The 25686-nt window shown below is 41.1% G+C and overlaps 1 protein-coding gene across 2 annotated transcripts in view; it reads right to left on the reverse strand.

Annotated features, from left to right (window-relative positions):
• SRGAP1 (SLIT-ROBO Rho GTPase activating protein 1) overlaps nucleotides 1-25686 on the reverse strand; it is a 137109-nt gene that overhangs the window by 3493 nt on the left and 107930 nt on the right. For both annotated transcript variants that reach the window (XM_030960325.1, XM_030960324.1), the window contains exons 15-21: nucleotides 25008-25142; nucleotides 15068-15173; nucleotides 11581-11805; nucleotides 10459-10538; nucleotides 2540-2720; nucleotides 1807-1941; nucleotides 1335-1680 (exon numbers count right to left, since the gene is read on the reverse strand). In XM_030960325.1, coding sequence (XP_030816185.1) covers nucleotides 1335-1680; nucleotides 1807-1941; nucleotides 2540-2720; nucleotides 10459-10538; nucleotides 11581-11805; nucleotides 15068-15173; nucleotides 25008-25142 — 1208 coding nt within the window. The remainder of the gene's footprint in view (nucleotides 1-1334; nucleotides 1681-1806; nucleotides 1942-2539; nucleotides 2721-10458; nucleotides 10539-11580; nucleotides 11806-15067; nucleotides 15174-25007; nucleotides 25143-25686) is intronic.

The following is a 25686-nucleotide window of genomic DNA, read 5'->3' on the forward strand; positions in this document are numbered from 1 at the left end:
AAGCCTCAGGTGTTCAGGGTCTGTATTCCCTCACATGGATTACAAAACCTAGTTTTCTAAGGAAATAAAGTCTGTGTGCCTATCAGCTCTTCTCTCCTCTGGTTTCACTGAGTTAGTTAAATGTTAAACAGAAAAAAATCTGTAAAATATTGGTCAGTATGCACACCTAAGAAAAATTATTTTCTTCATCAGGATTTCAGGCCTGAAGGCTAAAAGAATGCACCAAGATACTCGTTTACTGCTTCTCAGTGGTATTGAGATACTACTAAGCTTAAATTATCTTGTGTTCCCTGCCTGCTCACACTGACTTTCACAGAGTTTAATCAAAGTTTGGGTTCTAGTCTAGGCATAAAAAAGAGATATCTTAAGCCAAACAGTGCTGTTCCAGGAAAGTAAATTAATAGCTTAGAATATAATAAAACAGTAAAAACACTTGCACTTTCTAACCCTAATACATGGGTTCTGACCTAAGCATGCCAGTCCCTTCTATTCCTCACTGGAAGCAGAGTTTGAAAGCAAGCATTATCAGTACATTAAATTTTAAAACATGAGTGCCAGTGTTATTGTAAAATGCGTTTGCAATCATAGAGCACCCTCAGGGTGCTCCTAGTAATCACGTTATCCCTCCTAGACAAAATATGAGTTCTGGAGACAGAGGCATCTATTTACTCAAGAGCTGTTACCAGCTCAATACAACAGACCAATCTGATGATCGGGGTACTTCCTACTCCATTCTCTTAACCTCTTCACTGCCAGGAATGGGACTGGTGACTGCTCACACAGTAAGATGGCCCACAATTTATGCAGCTGTGACATCTTGCACATCAGGTTCTACTACACGCATCAAATCAACACACAGTATGAACTGTATGAAAACTATAAAATCCACAAGACCCTGGACTGTCAATCTCTGCTTTGAATGGCAATGGTCACTACTAGCCAGTCAGAGCACTTTTCTGATTACCACAATACTGAGACATAATTGAACACTAATTACATGCAAGTCAGAATAGGCCAGCCTTCAACAGAGCACAGTGATCAGTGTAGCTGTTGTAATACTGTCCTAGTGTTGTGTATGGCAGAGGCAATTTCATTACAGTGTAATGGGAAATAATTTCTTTTTATTGCTTCTGCAATGTTTACTTCCCTTTGTGCTTCTTCTATTCAGGATTGCTTAATGCATCTTCTTTCACACACACACTCTGTTTGGAAAGCCAAGTAGGATATTCCCCTGCACACACCTTCCCACCAGAGCACGTGCCCTGTGCTGTGCTATTCAATGGAATTTGCTGCTCAGAAAATCAGACAGTGCCATAAATAAAAAAGACACAAACCTGAGCTATTGACTCCGGGTCCAGTGGTTTGTGGTCATTGAAACCTGTGTACTGACCAGAAGATGTAGACCTTCTGATGGGAGGGCTGTCGATCTTCTTCAGCGAGTCGTGCCTGCTGATGTTAGTGAGGCTGCCGTGGCCCGGCCGGCGCCGCCGCTCAGGGCTGTCGGCGTTCAGGTTGCGGTTCTGAAGGAGGGCTCTGGGACTGCAGTGAGTTGCCAGGTTGGGGGAGCCCAGCTCCAGGGCCGAGTTGGAGAGAGGGTGAGGTGGGTGTACCGGGCAGTGGCCGTCACTGCTCCTGCCTGGGCGTCTCAGGGGAGGTGGAGGTTCCGATCTCTTTCTCTGCCTGCACCAGTGGAGAAGTGGTGGAAGAACAAACTGTAGTGAGCCAGCACAAGCACATGCAGGAGTAATTACTGCGCCAGCTGAGCTGTGAGCAGGACTGCTGAAAACACGTTACACTGCGGCTTACCTTCCTGAATACACATCTGAGTGACGGTCAGTAGGGGAATTCATATCCTTTGATGATGACTTGTCCTCAGTTATGGGTCCGCTGCTGGCCTCACTGTCTGCTTTTTGGCTCAGTGTGTCTGAGAAAGTATCATCCCTGAACAGAACACAGGTGGTAAGATGAGAAGTCAGTGAGTGAGAGCACCCTGGCACTCTCAGGTTTTAATCCCCTTAAGAAAAGCAGGCATGTTATAAATGCACTGCAGCCCTTGCACATCTCCCAGAATTGTTTATAATCCCTCTGTTTACTGAGCTCTTTACACTCTGAGTGTATGTAACCTTTCCGTAAAGAACTTTGTCGTCCTTGGCAAAGCACGTGCCTAATACTACAAAACAAGAGTTCAGGGCTGCATTTCCCCAGTTCTTGCTATTCTGAATTTGAGAGTCAGCCACTGCTACACAGACATAGTCAAATTAAAATAGGTGCAGCAGCATCTGTCTCTTAATGTACTGGGAACGTATCTATAGAAGTAGCTTAGCTACTTCTTAGAAGTAGTAGTTAGAAGTAGTACTACTTAGAAGTAGTAGTTTTTAATGGAGCTTTCAATTCAGGGCAGTAAAGACAGGTATCCTGCATAGAAGGCAAATGTTTAATCTATCTGACCCTTCAAACCACTGACCCATTTGGCAAATACTGCTAAGCACTGCAGACCTTACACCTCCCCAAGAACCCAGTCACACCAGACACTGCTTACATATCCTGCACCACTATGTACTGGTGAGGAACGAGGCCATCAATTCCATTGTGCCTTCCTTCCCACCAGTCCTCAGATGCTCGGTGATAGAGCAGAAGGGAAGCTCCTTTCTTGAAAGAGAGTTCTCGGGCAGATCTTCCAACATAGTCAAACTTGGCAATAGCTTCTATGGGCTCGCACTCTGGGTGGGAAGAACAACAAATATCAGGTTACATATTGCTCTTTTTGGTTTCATCAACCCCATTTTTTGCATTTTCTCAGTGCTCTTTCTGACAGAGAAGGAAGGAAGGCAGACTTCAGGCAGTGGTTACAATGTGCCCCTTACAAAGAAATATAATCGATCTGTGCCCTAGGTGTGAAACATCTTGGCTGCTTCAGGAGCTGCAGAAAACAACAGCATACTAAAATGTTACAACTGCCTTTGGGAGAGAGGCCTCTGCCTCCTGCTGGAAAGGCTCCTGCATGGCTGGAGAGTGGGATGGAGGCCAGGCAATAAAGACTTCTGAAAATAAAAAGAACAAACTCAGATGAACAATCAAAGGCCCGAGGAACCAGCGTGATAAAGGAAAAGTAAATAAGAATGCTTTTACCATCTGCAGCAGCAAAGGAAGGCAGACAAGATTAACCTGTGCATGAGTAGGGATACCCTGCTGAACTGGGCCATGGAATTTCTGTCTTTTACGTGACGAGCATGCAGACCTACTGAAACCTAGGATATTATACAGCACCAAAGCCTCCTCCTTTAATTCACTTCCTTAATGCCCTTTTGGAGTGAGACAAGACAGCTCCAGACCACAGAGACAGTCCCTGTGTGGCCTCAAGTTGCTTAAAGCAGCTCTGACTGCTCCAAAATCCTGAGCTGCCCTGGTTTCTGCAGGGGAGGCTGGTGTTTTCTGAAGCCAAACACTGGCTACAGCAGTGCTGGCTAATCCTCTGTCAGAATGCTGGTAAATTCAGCCTTAGTTACCAGCCTTAGGCTGGACATGGGTTCCATCCCATAACCTGTGCCAGGATGGAGACCTACTGATGTCAGCAAAGGGGCCCTGCAGCTATGGCCAGAGCTGTGCTCAGGCATCCAGCAAAAAGCTGTGATTTTCACAAGCTCTCAATTTGTCTGCATAAAACCAAAAGCACCTGAGCTCTAACAGATTAAATTTTGTCATCAAAGTCTCAAAACATAAAGAAAAAACTGCAAAATACAGGTCTAAAAATCACATACTCTGATGATTCCAGTAACTCAAGAGTCCCCAAAATGACTAATTTCTTTACATAATTAGAGCAATATTTAGATGGAAATTAACATCTGGGCTAATGACTAGCATAGCAACTTTCTGTCTGATGCGAATTAAAATTGCTGAGGTTGTAATTCCCTAAAGAACCAGGCTGGTAATGAAAGCCACTGTCCCTTTATGACAACATTTTGCACAGGATGTCTTTTTAAAATTAACTTCGTTCTACAGTGTGAAAACATAATGACAGCACCTTTATTGAGGTTACAGCTTGCAGCTCATTTTTTAATAACTTGCCCAGCCTGCAGAAGACTGTCCTGTGGTTTGCTGCTTCTGCAGTCACTTTAAGTGTTCCTGTCAGTGCCAAACTGCAGTGTGTAGAGAAATTACTAACACAGAAACTTTACAAAGATGGAACACAGTGATATGGAGAATTTACTGTTACAAACACAGAAGTAATGTATGGTGGCAGAAATTATCAATTATTTAAATACAATTAAGAACCTAGCAATAACAGTATACATTCCTGAAAATGCATCCCTACTGGATGGCTGTAGAGGACCATATTATCTTTTTTGTTCTTTGTCTTTTTCCTCTCTTTCTCTCTTTTGCTTTCTCTGTCTCACAGCCCCTGCTCTGGACCACTGGCACAGCAGCAACAATGCGGGATCTAATCACTGGTTTTATTTTTTGTTTTCTTCCCTTGCCTTGCATGGGCAAAGCACAACTATCATATTCTACCCCATACTCTGAAGTTTGTTGTGGGAAGGAAGAGCTTGTGAGCCAGCACCTTTGAATAACAAATGTACTGTGACTTGTGAGTCAGCACCTTTGGTTGTGTGTTGTGGGAGTTGAGACCTTACTGAAGTGTACTGTACAAAACAAAGGGCTTGTTCACCTCCACTCTTGTGGAAGTCTGTTGTAAGAAATTTAAGGGTGTGTTAGCCAATACCTTTTGAGTCTAAATATTGGACTGGTGGCCAGAGTTATGGTGACTGTACAATAAAACCTAGGAGTTCCTTGATATGTGTCCAATGTCTTTGTTCAGCCTGATGAGAACTTTTAACAAACATCATGCCCCTACGAATGTCTCGCTCACCGGCATTCCCTGTTGGGTGGGCTGAAGGTTTCTTGGCATATGTTTTTGAGGAAAGAAACTATAATGTTGACACAGAAAGAAACATTCTGGAAATCTGGGATACCTCTAATGGTGGTGTGATATGATATGCTACCCTGCTGTCATTCCTACAGCCTCTAACAGAAAATGCAGAGGCCACAAAGCAACTGTAAGGCACAGAAAATGCAAAGAAGTAAAACCAAACATGCCTGTTTATCTTGCATCATCTCTATGAGAGCAATATGAAATGGCAACAATGTAACACTGACAAAAGAACACAGTTCTCCTATCATGTGTATTGTTCATGGAATTTATTATTAGAAGGAAATACTGGAATCAGGTAGGATTGAAAAGGAGCAAACGTTTGTACAAACACTCTGTTCTCAGATTACAGCTAATTTATGGGTTATGGTACAGTTGGTCAAGAATTCAGAAATAAAACCTCCCAGGCTTTGGAGAGGCAGTCACTCACTAACAGGCAATACTTTGAAATATAAAAAAAAAAATTAAGTCAACCAAACAAAAAAGTTTTACAGTAAGTCATAAAATCCCAAATTTCCTGCACATATTTTCCTTAGACATTCTCCACAGTTAACTGGTAATGCTCATGAGTTCTGGATGGATGGACAAACCCCTACACTGATTGGCTATGGAATTTCCTGTTTCTCTGCTAACGTCAACAGACCATACAGTCTCCCACAATTGAGTATACAGGTTTTTTTATTTACAAATCAGTGGACTAAACTAGAAACAGTTCTGTCTTGCTCAGTGGAATTATGCTCATCTAAGTGTCGTGTGCAATGAGAATCCTCTTTATTGTATCCTTCTACCACCTGCAAGACTCACATTCTTTCTCAGAGGTCTAAATGACGTTGTCCCACTGGAACCAGCTGTATGAATTGTTAATGTACCCATAATGGATGTGACTTTTGAGGCATGTACATCAGATTGCCTGGGTAACAAATCCCACCTCCTCAGGGAGGAGTGCCCAGAAAATTTCACATAGATTTCATGAAGAGGATGAAAAATGGGTTCAGACAGGTTTTCCTACTGTGAAAGGGCTGTTTTCATTTCTTTATACACAGAGATAACTTTCCTATAGCAAACAGTACTGAGACTGCACTTAAACAGTAATTCACCTTGTTACAGGTCAAGCTTTAATAGTGAAAACCAAAGTACCATGACAGCTACTCTTAAACATAAATGCATTTTGGAAAGTTAAGCCATTTAATATCAAGGTTACTGAATGATAGATGAGTATTTCCAAAAAGCTAAGGCAATGAAAGCTAAATTTGGGATCTGTAACTCAAATTCTGTGTGGTACTGCATGTCTAACAGTAAAACTGACAGCTCAGAGGGAAGTGTAATTGCACTGCTCTGTTAGTACCTGCAGGCATTCAGCTAAAATATCAAGAAGTGTTTGGTGGCATACAGGATCTCACCAGCTATCATCTCTAGTGAATCAGGAAATGCTATGGAAAGGAAAAATCAGGACAAACTGAAGAACTGTGGGAACAACCTCTGCTGCTTGGGAGAGCAGAAAGGGCAGAATAAACGTGCTAGTTTTATCTTTGAGACTGGAGTGCCAGATGTAGACCTAACCTCCCTACGGAGGTGATGGCAGTGAATTGGCCTTGGGCTGCCCTCTATGCCTCAGGGCACAAGGAGCTAAGGAAAGGAGGGGACACCATTCCCTGCACTTTTTCTAGGGGAGTTGCTGTTGCTCTGCTCTATACTTCCTCAGTTTTCCCAGGAAAAAAACTTGTTTGTTGGGAATAAAGTATGTCCTCGAACTCCCCAGGAAGATGGGAGTCTATCTCCTTATTTCTTTATCTTCTGCATCCCATCAGAGAATAGAGTGGTTTTGTAATTTCAAAGTCCTGTCCTCAGGACAGCAGTTCTCTGACTGGGAAGCGCAAAAGCAAAGAATTGTTGCAAGGTGTTGACAAAACAGAATTTGGCAAAGTGTCGATCACAGCACGCACTACTGAAGAGCAAGAAAATGACTATGTGTTGGGAACAACAATGAACAGTCTGACATGTCCCTATAAGTTTTGTTTTCAGCAGAAATACCATCTAAGTTTTATCCTAAGTTTATGAGAGATCTATGGAGAGTATGGCATTAATTTTATGTATGTTTTCCTAGGAGAACTCCATCTGTCTAACTTCCTCAGGAAATGTTTACTTCCTTTGCAAACAATCTAGTCACTCTTTACCATATGACTCCAACAAGAATAAAATATCTCCATCAGTTTGAAGGTAAAGGAAATATGCTAACAGCTGTTTCAGTAAAATATGAACAATGTCCTTTGAATCTTTACAGCAGAGACAATTTCAGGTAAAGGTTTGTCTACAGCAAAATTACAGGTAGGTTTTTTTTTGTGTCTCAGCTTGAGTACAAAAGTTCTGAACTTCACAAATTAAATTTAATTTCCAGACTGAGGAGAAAGGAAAAACTTCTATCCCTTATCAGGATATTTTCTGTATATCTAAAAAAGCCTGAAAACACCACAGAAAAATGCAGCTCCTTTTCTTTCCAGTTTCCCCTTCCAGTGATCAACTGAAATACATGAACACCTGTAATCTTAGGGGGAAAAAACCCACAACAATTTATATGCTTAAAATAAAGCAGTTATGAAATATTTATATGCTCATTTATATGTGCTAGTATTTTTTTTCCCTAATCTACTGCATTTTACCTCTGCAGACATAATTTAATTTTTAATTTTTGAAGTCTTGTTGTTTTCTAAATTGTAATGACCATTTCTAGCACTACTGACACAGCCTCTACAGACGGGTTTTTTCTAGTAGGCACAGAGAGCCACTTGCAGTGTAACTTCACAGCAACAGTAAGTAAAATAAATCCTTTTGGTTTTGATCGTAACCTCTGGATTATGTTTCAATGACCCTGTAATTCCTGTGGGGTAGGCAGCTTGGTCTTATGTCTGTACACAACATTTTAGCATAAAACTAATCAGATTTTCAACATGAAAAAAACCCCTCAGCATTTACAGAATCTGCTTCTTCCATGTCCTAACAGAGGGAGCCATGTAAGTACCACATGTCCAATCAATGTAGCAGCAATGCGGCACCTCCCTTTCTCTCTCTGCACGTTCAGCTGGCAGTGATGCATCCAGCCTATAATCAATGAATCAATCACATTAAACCCCCAAAATACTCCAGACCCTTTAGCAGAAGGGTTTTTGTTATGCACCATGGGTCTATCAATGACGCTCACGAAGTTCAGTAAGCAAACTGAAAAATTTTCAACTATTCTCATATCTGGTTTAAATAATACTTTTTAAAAGGAATTGTCTAGAGCACAAACACATGAATGTGTGTGCAAAGAGAGAGTGAGTGCATTTAATTTAAAGTCTGTAACCTACATTAGAAAAATGTGCTATTACAACAGAAAGCCACATTAATGGAAAAAATGGGTTAGAGCTTGCAGGTTGGAATAGAAAATGAACAGTTTTTGTGTGCAATCCAGGCTTGTTAATCTTCAGCTTTGCAGCAGTATTTATCTAGCTTACAAATATTTTTATGCTAACAATTATTTCTCTGTAAACACAGATGTCCGCTTCCTTTTGGCACTGAATTAATTAAAAAGGTGTGATGAGGCAACTAGAATTAAACTACTAGGTGATCTGGTGAACAAAATCCCATATCTTGAGCAGTCTAATCTTCCAACAGAACTTTTTCCTCTTGACAGGTATTCTCTTCAGGGTTTGTCTTCCCCAGTGACACAGTCACAAGTAATATTAGGACAGGAATGTAAAACTGGTATAACAACACAGTGGTGGGGTATGGCCCATACTGAAGCACAAATGATGCATCACATGATGCCACAGTCCTGCTCCTCTGTATCCTGCTGATATTTTCATCTTTCCTAGGCATGGCTTTGAAGTAACTGCTTTGATGGCTGCTGAAAAGTTGCACTTCTTCTCCATGTCCACTTGTGCCTTCATCTGTCAGCTTGGTCATGGGACCCTGAAGTAGGCTCCAATATATTGAACAGGTGTGTCATCTACACTTGTGCTCTAAATGAGAGACAGGCAGGCTTCCTCAGCTTCCACTCTTGCTTCATACCTCCAATGGAAGAAGGAGTTCTTCTTAAGTATAGCTATACTGTCTTGGAAAATAAGGTGCAACTTTGAGTTTGTTCACACTGCTTAGAAGAGATGTGCTGTAGAAAGATGGTGGGTTTAGCTGTACAGAGCTGGTCAAGACAAGCCCATTCACAGCCTGTCTTGTAGAGCTGCTGGTACTCCCTGCTGCACAGGCATGGCTATACACCCAGGCAGAAGACCAAGATTTCTCTCCTACTCTCAGTCTTCCCTCTTTCTGTAACGTCTGCCCACCCAAATGTCCCTCCTGTCCAAACAGCTGCACTGACAGATTCTGCCTGCCCCTCCTCACCTTGGCAAAGGGGAAGAGACAGGCAATCTGTCAGTGACAGCCTGTGTACGTGACCAAGCAGACGGGTGCAGCTAGAGTGGAACCATTGTTTACTCTGCTCTGTGTGCAATGGAAGCAGTGCAGCCAGCTTTCCTATACATACACCTTCCGGTTTCCCTTCCCTACAGCAATTGTCCCAGCTCCTGAACAGTATCCCTTATGACATTATTTAAAAAAAAATCCTTTCTGCTGTAGCTCCTTTCCTCCCCTCTCCTCTGCTCTGTCTTTTCCTCTTCCTTCCTCCACACATCCTCTGCAAGGGACAAGAGGAAGCTTTTGTTTCCACTGCTGCACATGTGCTGGTTGCTCTGTCTGGGTTGCCTGCTGGCCAGATAGGCAGAGAGCTCACATTGCTGCTTTTCTCTACATGGAGTTTTATTCTGAATCCTTCACCTCTAATGAGCTAGTAATTCTCACAAAAATAGTAGTTATATAACAATTTTGAGAATCCTTTTCTATCTGTTAAATTTGCTTGAAACTTGGCAGAAGTTACTGTGATGGACATCTAAAGGATGGTCAAACTGTCACAGTTGAATACACATTTATGACCTGGATAAAAAGAATTAATATAATAAAGTTGCATCAATTTTTTCATTGATACCTCTCATACCTAGAAGTATATGTGACTGATATTTACAGAAAATTATTACTGTTCAAAAGTTTCACTGTGGGGGGTACACACATGTTTTTAAGTTGTTATAAATACTTCCGAGAGAGCAGCTTTTAAATTCATATAAAAATAGAGCTTCAATGGCAAATATCCTCTAGCTGCAACATTTAAGGGTACACTTTTGACAAGTTTAGTTTTTGTAGACAAAAGAGTCACTAAAAATGTAACACTATGTCAGAAAATAATATCTGCTGACTGAAATAGTTTCTCTCTTGCCCTTCCTGTGACTGGGCAAATCAGGAGAGAACAAGGAAACAGCTGGTCAAACACAGATGAATCAAGAGTGCAAAAGCACACAAACAGAGATTGAAGATTTGGTACAGAACACCAGGACTGAAATTTCCTTCTTTCAAATAAGACACAGTTAGGAAAGGAAGAAGGTCTCCTGCCTGGAACACCTGTAGAACTTACCCCCATCAAAGGCACAGTAAAGTGACAGACTCACCATCTTCACTGGTGTGGGGCTCTGTACTGGCATCCTGGTCCCCCTCCTCCAAGGTACCATGCTCACTGTATGGGCTGTCACTGGAGGAAAGCAGAGAGGAACCACATACATCAAAAATATGCCACCTCCAGGAAGTTATAAAAAATTATTCTTATAATGTTACAAAGTCATGTGCAACATAATTATCCTAGTGTGCTATGAATACATAATTAATAAAGAAGCCTATATGCATTTCCTTGAAACAAAACTCCAACATTAAGAAGCCCTCAGAACATTTGATTCCTTTATAAATAAAAAGTGTGTGTGCTTGCTGCCAAGGGGGTGTCCTGGTTTTGGCTGGGATAGAGTTAATTTTCTTTCATGCAGCTGGTACAGTGCTGTGTTTTGTATTTAGGATGAGAACAGTGTTGATAACATACTGATGTTTTAGCTGCTCCTGAGCAGTGTTTACACTGAACACCCCACCACACTGGCAAGTAGACTTGGGGGCACAAGAACCTGGAAGGAGACACAGCCAGGACATCTGACCTCAATCAACAAAATGGATATTCCAGACCAGCATATAAACCTGGGACAAAGCTGGTCAGGGGCTGCTACTCAGGCACTGGCTGGGCACTCATCAGTGATGATGAACAACTGCATTGTGCATCACTTGTTTTGCATATTCTAATTATTGTTATTTGCCCTTTCTTTTCTGTCCTATGAAACTGTCTTCATTTCAACACAAGAATTTTACATTTTTTTCCCAATTCTCTCTCCCATCCCACTGTGGGGAGAGTGAGTGAGTGGCTGTGTGGTATTTAGCTATCTGCCCCATTAAAGCACAATAAAGAAAAGGAGCAGGCATCATAAGCTGAAATTTTGTAAAGTGGTTCACAGCCAAAGGAACAATTTCCTACCTGCCTGAGTGCTCTGATCACCCGGAATTCTATCTCTGGCTGAGCACCAAGCAGCTTCCTCCACAAAATGTTGTAGGAAACATCATCATAATTCCCTTTGCTTCACTTTTTTCATACTTAACACATTACTTTATGGACCTAAATGCTCTTCTCATTTATCTTCATACTTCTAACAAGCCGAATGATTTTGTTTAGGAGACAGAAGGATAATATTCTGACTTACCAATAGTCATCTCCAGCCATGCATTTTTCATACACTGGTCCATCAAGTTCTTTCACATCTGGAAAAATAGCCTCATGATGGATGATGATAGTTTTGATAATCTCATTCACATGTGCCTGACAAGACACCTGGTCTTGTATGTCTGGAACAGGCATCAGGGTTGGCCCAAAACAAATGGCCAAGTTGTATGGATCCATCATGTTTTCATCACTGTACTGTGAAAGGCTGTTATAACACAAAAATCAAGAAAAATTGACTTTTCCACTGTGACTAACCTTATTCTGAAAACTGTAGAAAACTTTTTGAAATCACAACTTAGAGATTTCCTGTTGTCATTGACAATCCCACATAAAGTAACGGAACAAAAACCCAGGATTTCTTCAGTACATAGGTTATATACACTATGAAGTGAGTTTATACCACATGTATATTTATGTATATATATGTGTTCCTAGGCTATCATGTTGAGTGTACACTGACTTAATGGGCTAACATCAACTGCTGCTGCTTCTAGCTCAACAATGCTCCAAGCGAACTGGATGCAAAGTGGGTCTACATTTCTCATTGGATCTGGGTGCATCTCTTTCAACAGCTGGCTACACAACTTACATACACAGAATTGTCTTTTGCAGACAACTAAGTTCCTGGATCTTGCAAGGGCTCTTGTGACTTTTGGTTTCTGTTTTTGCCATATGGACTAAAATTCCTAAGCACCTTGCCTTCTGCCCACAAACTCCCACAACAGTTTCATTATGGAAGTGTCCAAATGAAAAGCCTTCAATGTTATTAATCAACTTTTGCAAGCTCTCCTTTCTTCCAGAAAATGCAAGGTTACTAATTTTCTAATTTGAATGAGAAGTTGCTATCTATTCCCTCATTTAAAAGCATTGGCATTTTTACTGAATGCCAGCGCTGGCTTTTGAATGGTTCTATGTGGGCCCAGCCAACTAGAATCTGACATGCTGGGATGCCCTATACCATGTTGTCCTGCACTCTGAAGCAGCATAGGAATTCTGATGTTTGGTTGTGTTCAAATACAATACTATGTTCCCTCTAGAAATGGAATTTTAGAGAGTGTTTTACATGTTTAATCAATACATATGCATGAGGAAAACCTTCTACATGACTACCCTCATAACTAGCTTTTAAAATTAATCATGTTTGCCCCTTCCTTATGCCATGATTTACTATCCTGTCCCGTGTGTTAATTGAAGACATCTTGTTCTTCTGATTTATCAGGTGGTTCAGACTTTATACATGCAAAACTGTAAAAAAACCTTGTAACAATCATTGTGAAATGTGAAGTTCTGCTGATGGCCGTTAATAAGCAGTGCTCCTCAGGGCTCAATGGCAAGGCTGGTACTGTTTAGCATCTCCACGAATGACCTACACAAGGAGATGGAGGGCACACTCAGCCAGCTTACAGGTGATGCCACACTGGGAAGGGAGCAGTAAATGTGCCGAAGGTCAGACACAGGGCTACCATTTAGAAAGACCTTGCTAAGATGGAGGAATGGAGAAATGGAATTCAATTAAGTTCAACAAGGATGAATGCAAAGTCCAGCCCATGGGGTGGAAGACATTCCACAGCATTTGTGGCTATATTAGGAAGAGAAAAGGCAGCAGGTTAAGGGAATGAATTATTCCTTTTCCAACTGCTGCTTGTGAAGTTGCACATGAGGTTCTGTGGCTAGTTTTGAGAGACTGACAAACTGGTACAAGCCCAGAAAGGACTACTAACAGAGATGGCTGGGGAGCTGAAGCATATGAATTATAATATAAAGCAGAGAGAACTGGGTTTGTTCAGCCTTTGGATAAAAAGGTTACTGGAGAATTTAGCTGCAATCTCCTACTATAGATAAGATTATTAACACGAGCGAGACAGACACAGGTGCAAAGAGATGAGAGGCAATAGACACAGCAAGGGATATTCCAATGAAAGCACAAAAAATTTCTTTACTATAAGAGTGACCTAGTCCTGGGACTGACTGCCTGGAGAGGCTGAGGAGTTGCTGCCATTTGAGGTTCTTGACTGGCCAAAGCCTTGAGCAACTTGATCTAACTTTGGAGCCTTGTGTGGGAGGCTACACCAGGCTAGGTCTGCTATGAGACATGATGACTTCATGTGGTCAAGCAGGCATAACTGCATATGCAAAAAGCAGAATGGGATTTGCAGGAAGTCAAATAATGGGAATATTTTTCCTGTGGATGCATCAGGAGCAATTTGGAGGCAGTAAGGTATTTAATCTGCTTTCCAAACTGCATTCCTGTGGAGAGCACAGATGTAGCTAACATGATCACATAACAAGTACAACCCTAGACAGCTCTGGTTGATCTGTATGTCTCTGCAGAGGAGAAGCTGTGATGTAAGCTTTTAAGACATTTACATGGTGTAATTTTTGGGGGATGGATTCAGTTTCAAATGAATGGTTATCTTCATAAAACTTTAGATCTCTGTCTCTCTCTTAAATACTGCTTGAAAGTGGCTCAGAAATTGCTAGAAGAAAGGAAACAGGAACAGCTGTGACTACAGGCATGAACAAATAACCTGGCTGCAAAAGACCCTGTTTCTATAGGAACAGACAGGCTGGATGAAATGGGGAAGGTCACAAAGACAGAATGAATCAGCAAAGGGCAAATTTAGGAAAAAAGAGGAAAAAGGTGATATGAAAACAGATAGAATAGGAAACAGACAAATTGACAGTAGAAAGAGAAAACTTAGAATCAGGGCAAAGTGCACATAAACAAAATTTTCTGTGAAACCATTGGGGTCAGCAAAACCAGACAGGGCCATGAAGTACTGAAGGAAGAAACACAGTTCAATTGCCTAGCCTGTCTTTTATTTTCTCTTACAGGAAGAAGTTTTTTTCTGGGATGATGAAGACATGAACACCACTTTCCCTCTCACAGAATCCTCCTTCCAGCCTGTGTTTTGCAATGTGAGAAACAAGCTACTCTACATCAAAGCATACTCAGGGGATGTGTGCTCTCTGTACTCATACTCCTGTTATCAGAAAACAGAAGCAGACAAGACAAAGTCTCACCCTGGTGGTGCCTAGCATCAAACAGGTAGCTTGTAGTGCCTGTATTGCTTGAATATACTGGGGTTTTTCCCATCAGGAGAAATCAGTTTGAGATAATGAAAAGAAAGGCATTTTTAAATTGCATAAACTAGTTTTAATGTAGCTACAGTTTGTATTTGTTATTTTTCTTATTGGCTTATTCTGTTGCTAGCTTTAATGCTGTAGACTGTACTCCCCATTTCAGACAACACTTTAATCTGTCTTGTTCAATTCTGGACAAATGGAATTCTACTTTGAATGGAATCCAGCATTTTCATTCTATTTCCACTGCCAATTAGAAGATCATCTTTTGTGTTAAATGGAGCTCAAATGTGAATTCTACATAGAGTATGAGTGAACCCAAAGAACTTCAACAGCAGCAAAGGAAGGCAGAGACAGCTGCAGCAGCTGGGGTCAGTACTTACTGGTTGAGGAAGGCGAAGAGGTATCTCATGACTATAAGGACCGACCTGGGCAAAGTAAGGAGCAGCTTGCGGATGTGAAGGGCCCTCTCATAGAGATTGTCTATTCCTGCAAACAGAAGAAACTGTTTTATGTTCCCCTGTATATGATTGTCGAAAAGAGCACTCAGTCAGTTTACTCAAATTACTTTGACTTTTTGTCACCACATGCCTCTAATTCTGGCCTATTAGAAAAATAAGATCTAGAAGTTCTCCCTCTTAATAAAACCCCACAGCTTAAAAGTAACAGTTTTTAAAGAAGATACAAATCTGTCTAAGTCAAATGCTGGACACTTGCTGAGCTTGACAGTTCACAAAACCACAAAATCGGTACATAAATAACCTGCAGGAACCAAGGAAAGATGCTGGCCAATCCTTTCAAATACAGATGCATTCTCTTTATTTGAATTTTCCCATCAGATACATAATCCAATCAACAAGCTTCTCTAGCAAGTTTTCCTCATCAAATGTCCAGCTATAAATCTCTTAGTGGCAAAATAGGAGAAAGGCCTTATTTTTTTTTTTTGGTTTGGAGCCAAGAAACACAAAGATTGCATTTTTCTCGAATGATTTTATAGCAGTCCACGGAAATTCTTCTGAAGTGGGAAAAATCATCTGATAAAAGCATCGGTTCCTAATGTCTTGTAACAAGGATGCACTATCTCCTATAGTCAGAAAGACTATGGGGCTGCAAGTCAGGCAATGATAAGATAAAAGCTTGAACTGTTTTTCAGAAAAAGCAGTATCTCAGTTTTTAACTCGGTGTGTTCTCTGAGTCCACAGTAAATGACACTGTGGGAACAACCTCAAATTTCAGTAATGCTTTTTATGTGAGCCAAGAAAGTATGCTGCCATTAACAAAATCTAGGGGAAATCTTAGCAGACTAAGATGAGAAATCCTGTCCAGTGGCACTGAAGTGGATATTCAGCAATTTGGAAATCAGAAACAGGAGCTGATTCCAATAGCTGAAAAACAGATTGTACCACAAAATGTGGTATTTAGGAGTACACAATTAAAATAATTACTTACATAAAAATGTGTTAAGTGAAAGTGTACATAAGTAATACACACCAGCATTAGTGGCATTATTTACGTGCTTTTTGGTATTGCTATTTCAGTATTTATTTGTAGATGCAAAATGTGTGTTGACTTACATTTCTTAGAAGAAAACGAGTATCTAGTAATTGTTATTTTGGTATTAAAAACTAACCATTAGAAGAGCATGTTGGCAGCAAGACTTTGTTTGCCACCTAGAAGTGTTATAGTTCACTAGGAAATGCCAGTGAGATCTGCTCCCACATCAGCATTCACAGGAGATTCCATTGGGTCAGCACCACTGTGTGCTGGAACAAAAGATTCTGGGATGGGATCAAACTGGCCTCTATCAGAGCTTCTGAAGAAGCACAACAACCTAACCACTGCTTGCATGAAGAAGTCCATTTGGCTTATGGTATCTGCTGCAGAGGCAGAATAGCAAAACTCTGGCAGGAAGTAAAAATGTATTCCCCAGCAGAGACCCTTAAGGCTGGACAGTGTCCCTGGTGAGCTGCTGCAGAGCTGGTAGGAAAAAGGACTGCTGACAATATGTATAATTTATAACCTAATGAGTCACTCTGAACCCAAACACCAGCTGGAAATCAGTTCAAGCCGTCTCAAGTGGAGCATGGGACCTGAAATTTCTTTTTATGTTTCTTGTAAACATGGACTGCATGAGTCAAGAAATATTTCTGATTACTGGTTAAGAACTGGTGTCCACAGCAGAGACATGATAAGTCTGGCAGCTGCTCACATAGTGAACATCCACAGAGCAACTACAGTTGTCCTTTCCCATTCCAATGCATCTTTCAACACTCCTGCTTCAGCAGCACATGTGTGCTGCATGTGAGAAGCTAGAGGGCAGTTTTGATGCAACACCAGGACTTGCCTCCTGCATTACAGCCTTTCCTGGCTAATGCCTTGGGCTATAGTCCTGCCTCCTCCAGACAATTCTGGAGACTGGCCCTGCTCCAGGTTCAGTCATTGCTGAATTCAAATCAGACCTGAGAAATGCACCAGGCTGGGACCCAAGGTGGGTTCAGCAGCTCCTTCTAGCAGTGTGGTGCCTGTATGGCTGCAATAGCTCTGTCTAAACTAGTGAGCTCAACCAGGATGGGGCACACTGGCAGGCAACTACCACTCAGTAGTTATCACGCTCTCCAGTGTGCTTGTGGTCCCTGCTGACTACAATTCTTCCAAGTAATTCCTAGACAGGTTTGACAGATGCATGAGTCAGGAACCAGTTCCAGTAGGCAGCACAGAGATGGTGGATTAGGTACAGAGATTCTGGCTGTGTAGTCATGTATTGAACTATTCCAGCTGTCCTACCAGGAGCATGATCAGTACTAAGTACTAGAAGTGACCTGCACTCTATACTGAAGCAGTTACAAGCCATACATGCTTGAATGAGACGTGTGTTTCCAGTACTTTCTTGGTAACACTGGACCCAGTTTCCATGAAAGTCCCTTTACTGAAAATCCAAACTACTGCCAAGTGGTAAATTTATGTACTTTCCACATTATTTCAAGAGGCTGCACTGATTTGGTTTAAAGGAGCTAAGTAATGATGTAATATATTTGCATGCTGTTTTGAAATGTGGAGCTGAATTTCCCCATTGCTTGAGTGTATGCAGTACATGAGTGTTTGGGTACTTAGGAAAGATGGAATGAATACAGAGCAATCTTTTTACATGCAGGCAGAAAGAATTTGTAGCTCTGCTGCTTCCCATGCAGAGGAAAGCTAAAACATTGCTTTGCCTCCAATGGCTTTGCTAAAGAGAGCCTCAGGGCAGAGGGGCCATCCAAGCTAGTTGCTGCAAGGAAATACTGGCAAGCTCAATGCTGGAGAGAGCTGGACACACCTCCCCTCTCACAGTACTTCTGTTGGAGACACTCTTTTCATTACTCTGATTTTTTTTACCTGAGTGCCTGATGAGGTATTACCCATTTCTCAGCTAAGAAAACAGAAGTGCTTGCTATTACATGATTTGTCCTAGTAACGCAATTTAACTGCTGAGCTGAAATAGAAATCAGGGGATTTGAAAACTGGTTCATTACTCTAATGATACGACGAGACTCATATTCCCAAAGACAAGCAAGAGGACAAGCCTCTGGCAAGGCCAAACACACTGAGAATTAATGTATTTTTTCTGACTGTGGAGAGAGTCAGGGAAGAGAGATCTCTATGAAGGACACAGGAATATCAACTACAAATCAAGACTAATGTCAAGTAAATATCACACAGCGAAATGGTTATTGTTTTCTAGTTTTCAGAGCAAAGCAAAACTTTTGGAGCTCTGGTCTGACACATCTGTCTTCCAGACCCATCTCTGCCATGGGGGTCAAACCCACAAGCAGGAGAGTTTCTTGTCAGCAAAATGAGAAGCTGTTGGTTGTGGGAAGACTGTCAAAGCAGAGCACAGGTGATACTTGTAGGGTGAAACAAGAGGACGGGAAGGAGGCAGCTTCTGGAGTTTCAGGACTACAGCACTTTGTGGAAGAGCCAGGCACCTGAGCCCAGAACTATTAACGTATCTTCATCAGACAGGAGTGGAACAAAGTATCCTAATAATGTAAGGAATTTGATTTTCTGTCTATCCATAACATTATCTAGGCATCTAAGTTTCTGAGGTGTTTTGGATCTAAGAAGCTTCCACCAGTTACTACAAAAAATGAAAAACAGAGGGCTCAGAGGTCATTTAAGTCTACTTAAATCTTAGCCTCTGACTTCACTTTAATCCCCTCTGAGAGATGTCTGTTCAACTTTTTCATAAAATCCTCCAAAAAGGCAGATCACAAGATCCATAAGAAAATCTGTTGAGGTGCAATCCTGCATTGCTCTTGGAAAAGACTTTATTTACTGATCTCACAGGGACTTTGCAAATGTTCCATGTCCTTCATGTGGATGAATGAATCCAGACGAGATTAATGTCATTGCATATATTTATCAGCTAGCTGCCTCTCTGTCAGCCACACACTAAGGACTGGTTCTCAATCACATGAGATAGACATAAATCCTAGGCACTCAAGCCTTGAAAAGTGCGATCTTCAGTCTCCAAGAACACTGGAACCTCTTCTGGAGAGGCACTGTCACCTTCACTGACTGTAGAGACACACAGAAACAATGAATCTCTACTTTTCTCTTCCAGGAGAAATAACAGTTTTAACCACCTGGCGACTCATGATGAGGTTTTTCAAAGGTAACCCTAAAGTGAAACAGATCAGAAGTGAACAATCTACCACAGAAGAGTAAAGGAAACCTGAGAGGGGAGAAAACAGTTACTAACAGAAGCCCCCAAACACAAATAAACAAAAACTAAATTAGAAATGAAAACAGGGGTATATTCATCCCAAATAACATTAAGAAAATGTAAATTATAGTTTAATTAAACAATAACCCTGAGGTAGTAGAGCATGTAAAAGGCAATATACTCAAATATATTGATGCAGTGATGCAGAATACAAGTCTTTTGCACGAGAGCAATTACTGGTGGTTTCAAAGTATTTTGGGCCAACTGGACAGCTGCATATTACTCCATTTTTTTAATTTAAAGAAGCAAAGGAAGCTCTGTAGTTGGTCATACACATGGCCTCTCCTGCACTGGAGGTGAGACATGGTTATCCAACTGAGAAGGTTCAGCCTGGGAGCAGGCAGAGCTCAGAAACATCTGAAAATACCTGAAACATCAGTTCTGGACTGCAAATGTTTGACCAACCTCTCTAAACAGCCAGCCTCCATGGGCCAATCTCAGTATGAACAACAGGACTGCAAACATTTGGCAAAGGGAAGATATTGTTGATCAAAACATATGGAAGGAGGAACCTGGTGTCAGCAACTAATGAATTGTGTTACAACCAACATCCAGGGCTGTGCAAGGTAAGCATATTTCACAAGCAACAGGAGCACAAAGGAGGAAGCGAACAATGGTAATGTAAGATGTCTCTCCACTTTAGGACCATGGCTTTGAAGGATAAAATCCAATGTAGTATCTCTTTGTGGGGGTTACTTGCTATTTCCACTTGGTGTGGTGCCTACTAGTAACAGAGTGAATGCCTAATGCATATTTTACACACCCTGTGAATGCCAAATGGGACTGAGTTACACTTGCAGATGTAATTTTTATGGTCAATTTGCAGCTGACAAGTTATCTACATGAATATGTATTAGTGCTGAAGTTAACAATTTGTGCCTCTTTTCATTTTGGTCGATGAGTCCAATCCAGCTCAAAGATATGTATATATTAACCCAGCAATGCCACTCACAGCTCTTTTAGATCGATTTAAGAAGGCATTACAAGAGGACAAACCCAGCAGTCTCCACTGTCACTTAGGGAGGAAAACACCTCCTATTTTGTTGAAACTTTTTCATGGAGAGTTGACGATTCAGAGTAGTTTTTTACTCTTTAAGTAATGGGCAGTAGTCTGGAAAAGAAGTAAAATAATTTTCTTTCATAACATTTATGTCTTCAGGTAAACAGGCACTGCTGGTGGCAAGGGACTAAAATGATAAAAATCAGAAGAAAAAAAGGACATAAGTTTTCATTCACCTTGCCATTTTTGTCTATGAAATTTAAGGCAAAGAAGATGAAACCACGAAGAACTGTAATGCTCTGTGCAGACATTAAGCAATCTGAAGAGCTCAGGTGTGTCTCCTGCTGCACGGCACAGCTATCTAGGTAAATGTGGATTTAAGCAAGCCATGTGTGTAAGAGCTCACACCAGGAGAGGAACTGCAGCCCCCCAGCAGTGAATTACAGCCAGCCCTCAGTTCCTGCACCGTCTGCCTCCTGTTACAAATTCTTGTCTTTGGCCCAATCTGTTCCCACAAAGGGGCAGAAAGAAGTGGACTGGGACTCCCCTCCTTCCCACTGTGGGACTCCCCTCCTTCCCACCCCAACCTTGGATTGTCCTCAGGATAACAGAATGCTGCTGGAACCAAGAGTAGCCACTCCTAAGGATGAGAAGAAACCATTATGGCCCATAATCAGATGGATTCTTTATGTTCTGCTCTACCTTTCATGCTTGCTCTGGCCCAGCGCATACAACTTGGCCCAAATTTTATCTAAGTTAGATCATAAGCCCAAACAGAATAACATTGTTCTCATGAGTGTAATTAATACAAATTGCCATAAAAATCACAGTAATTTCACATTGTTTCCACTGTATTTACAAAATGGAAAGCATTAACTCACAATGCTCTATTTCATTTGGAAATATATGCATAAATGTAAAGGAATTTCTCGGTGGCTGTACTGAGGAAAGGTTCATTTTGCAGCTGTAGCCTCAATTATGCCTGACATCCATAACTAAGTACTTCAGTTTCAAGGGGTTTTTCACTGGCAACATTACATTTCCATATAAAATGTGTGACATTCTGCCCTTTTACAGTTTTATGTGAACATTAACTTCACAAATTTCCTTTCTCCCTCTACCCTTCTGTAACAATTTCTGCCAACAATTAAGAAACCACACTGACATTTATCTTGAAAAACTGTTTGAAAAGAATTTATTTGAAAGTTTATGCCTTTCCTCAGTGTTTTTCAGATCATGAATGCAATATGAATTGAGTATTTAAAAACGCATAATTAAACCTGTGAAAGTTTTGTGGATTTTATGTATCTAAAGAAGTTACATTAAGCTAAGTTCTCACAGAAAAAGGGAGTCTGGCCCTGCTCCCATTAGCAGGAAGACCGAGATACATAATATGTGAGGCCACATAAGCACAGAAAAAGAACTAATACAACTATGACTGATTCAAAGTCTGAAATGAAGGAGAAATCTTGCCTAGACAATTTTCTTTTTTGCAAGACACCCGAAGTTAAGGTTAAAATATAGCAATGGACATGGTGTTTTAGACCCACAGTTTATGACAGTATGTACCATATAGGTGCTACATAGTGTATTTAGGAAGGCTGGGGTTTTTTGTTTGGTTGGTCTTTTGTTTTTTTGTTTTTGTTTTTTTGTTTGTTTTTGTTTTTGTTTCATCCCAACAAAGCATTCTGATTCCTTGGAAGTGGCGCACCATTCAACAAAGCACATAGGATAGTACACAGCTGTAAAAATACTCCACCTCAGGCTCCTCAGATAACCAGAAGATGCAGCCACACAGCCCCTTGCTCTCAGCATATGGTTCTGGGGCTGGCTCTGGGTGCAAGGCACAAGAGCTGTTCTTGTCCTCATACTTCTTTCAAACTCCCCCCACCGTGACAACACAAAGCAAACTCACGCTGGTGTGCTCACAGAGAAAGCCCCTTTGTCCCACTTTGGTCCACACTTAACTCTCCTCCCTGTGCTGAAGGCATTGATATGCCATTTCAGCATGCCCCTAATGATAATCTTGTGAAAACCAAACCAAACAACAAAATCATCCCCCGCCATGCTTCCCCCAAAACCTGTAAGAAAACAGATCTCAGACTCTTACAACATATTATCAGACTAAAATCCTCTGCTTTCCAGTACAACAGTAATAGCAGAAGTCAAAGCTAGCAGAACTACTCAGTCATTACACCTTGTTTTGACAAACTGTCATAGAGATGACAGTCCATATTTATGACATCCTCAGAGAACACTCAGTCTAAACCAGGATCAGATGGCAACACCTCTTTCTCAATAAACATTTTAAAATGTTGTTGTGAAAAGCAGTGACTTTGTTCCAGGCTATTGTTACTGATTTCAGTTCTGCTGGATGATCCTATTATGTAAATAAAAGGTTGTCAACTCTTTCGCAAGAAAATAATTAATTGCCTACTAGGAACATGCAATAGTTGGACATTCTCTATGCAAAACAACATCTAGCACTAGGGATCTAGTAGTATGCACAGCCATTTTTCTTGAAGTTTTTAACAACAAAAGAAATACTTTTTTGGGGTAACTGAACTGGAACCCTCTCAGACAGTGATGCTCTGGAAGGCTGGTGAATCTCTCCTGCCCGTGCAGGTGCCACGCAGATCTGTCAGCTCAGTCCACTGAACTTCCACCCCTCTTTCCAAATACCCCATCCCCTCTTCAGCACCTTCAATGGTGAATGAGAACTCTGAAATCATCCAGGTTCCTCTTCTTGGAACATATTTATAAGGCTGTTCTGGGCAACTATCTTTGCATCTCCTGAGCATTCACTTGTACAGTCTCCGCAAACTGAACACTCATTCAAGATATTTTAAAATTTACTTTACAATTGTATTTAAGTCTCTTCAACTCAGCAGACTGCAGTAACATCTTCACACTTAAGAACCACCATTTATATTTCTCTTAATGCTTAGTCAAAATAATGAAGACATAAAAACATGAAATGGGCAGAATCTGACAGCAGGAACTTTGAGAAAGAAATCTAGTACAAATTTTTAATGATAGAAGTGATCATTCATTTGAACAGCTTATCCAAGAATGTGGTAGATTTTCTATCAACCAAAGCCACTAAATCAACAATTTTTTCCAGCAGATATGCTTTAATTCATCCAGAAGTTATGGAAACCAGTACAGGATTATTAGGCGGAGTTCTATCATCCCTGTCACGCAGAAAATCACTCAGTCAAAATGATCCTTTCTTACATTTCAATTTCTATGACTTGCAGAGATTTTCTGGGCTGTAGCACCACAATCAGTTAAAGCTGAACTGAAGCAGAACCAGGACTGTGCTTCCTAAAAAGACACTGTCCCCCTCAGCATCAGGGATCAGACTGCCAAACTGTGGCTTTTAGGACTCCTCAGTGCCACCAAGTCTGTAAGCAGCAACAGCTGCAGAAAACCCTGCAAAAACAACAAAATGCAAAATAGCACACACAGACATGATCACAGTGCTGCACGCACCTGGAACCTCCAGGAGGAATTACTGCAATCCTCCCTGTGGGGGAAGCAAACCACACACACTGTGTCCCCCAAGTAGGGAGCCAAAAACCACACCTGACTGCCAGCCTGGAACACTGTGCACCCATCAACTGGTGGCCTTGTCTGCTGGGCTGAGATCTCTGCCAAAATAACAGTTTGGAGAGCCTGACCTCATTAATACCCCAAAGGACTGGCTCTCATTACCTGTGAAACTGCCTCTTTCTCCATTTGGTTGAAGGGGGCAAGTTATAAAGGAAGGGTAGAAAGGAAATTCTTCCTGAAAGCTAGTTCCTCTGACCACTGTGCCCACAGGGAACAGCAAATCTACTGATGGCTGGCTTGGCCTCACCCCTCAACACCTGCAGGGGTCAGTGAACTGGAAGAGGTTTTGTGCACGTCAGAGTCATTCACTAATCCACTGACAACTTTCCAAATTACTACAACCTCTCCATGTCTGGTCATGAGCACCAGCAGGGCACAGATCATGCAACACTCCTCCAAGGCACCTCGTTACAACTCGTGTGTGGGAAGGCAGACCAGGCTCTCCTGCAGACAACACTCAGCTCTTCCCCTCCATCCCTGCACCCAAGAGTTTTCTGGGTTAGATTGGTGGTTTTCAGCAGAACACAATAAAGGTCCAGAATCACACAATGTTGAGCAGTTAGTTACTTATTCACCAGTGCTGACCCCAAGCTGTGGGGCATGAAAACCTTGGAAAGTAACACAATCTGTTTCCACGTTCACAACTTCATTTGCTTCTGTCTGCCTCAGTGCACAGAGGAAAATAATAATGTGTTTAAATTTAACTATCCCTTGTATACCAAAAGATATTCTTCCTGCCCTGTTAAACAAAGAATTGTACTGTACATTAATCCCAATGGAAAAAAGGAACAACAGCTGTGAGTATGACTAACAACTGAGCCAGACTGCTACACACAGCAAACAAATAACCTCAGGAAAATCTGTGAAGTTAGCTGGTTTTCAGACTACTACTGTGTATCTGAAAGTAAAATTCTATTGAGGAAAACCAGAAATTTATACTTACTGATACAAGAAATAAGATCATTAAATCTTTCCTTAGGAAAGACGGGATTTTCCAGCCCTCGGAAATAGAGCTTCAGTACTCCAGCAACTGAGTTAATGTCATGGTTACTTTGGTCATCTGCCAAAGGATTTTCACCTTAAAAAGTAAATAAAGTGAATGAAACACACATGGAGGAGCATTCTTGCATGGAACATTTTTAGAAGTGAGTGACATTTTGGGCGGGTTTTGTTTTTAGTATGTGGGAGGTGGCAATGCAAGCATTCAAGTAAGATAATAAACACTGATTTAGAAATCCCAGGCTATGATTAAACTAAAAAAAGGCAGCCTAAATAAAGCTTCCTTAAATTACATAACCTAGTGATCTCTTAGGTCCTGAACTTCCAGCTAGGTATTTATGGCCATGTTGTGATTTACAGTTAGTAAAATAAAAAAACCAAACACTCTTAATTGAATAGTTTTGCAGACTTTTCTTTGGATCCCTACATAAAACAAATGGAGTTAGACCACTCATTGAACTGAATATGTGTCTTCATTATAAAAAGTTAAAATATCAGGAATATATGCAACCACTTTGTCAAAAATCTAACTGCAACCTCAACCATGACTGCACTGTTTTATTTATGTAATTTTAAATTACATAAATAATCTTTATTTTGAAACACTTTAAAATGTATGGATC

This window comes from Camarhynchus parvulus, chromosome 1A (genome assembly GCF_901933205.1).
Source record: "Camarhynchus parvulus chromosome 1A, STF_HiC, whole genome shotgun sequence".
Classification (NCBI taxonomy): Eukaryota; Metazoa; Chordata; class Aves; order Passeriformes; family Thraupidae; genus Camarhynchus; species Camarhynchus parvulus.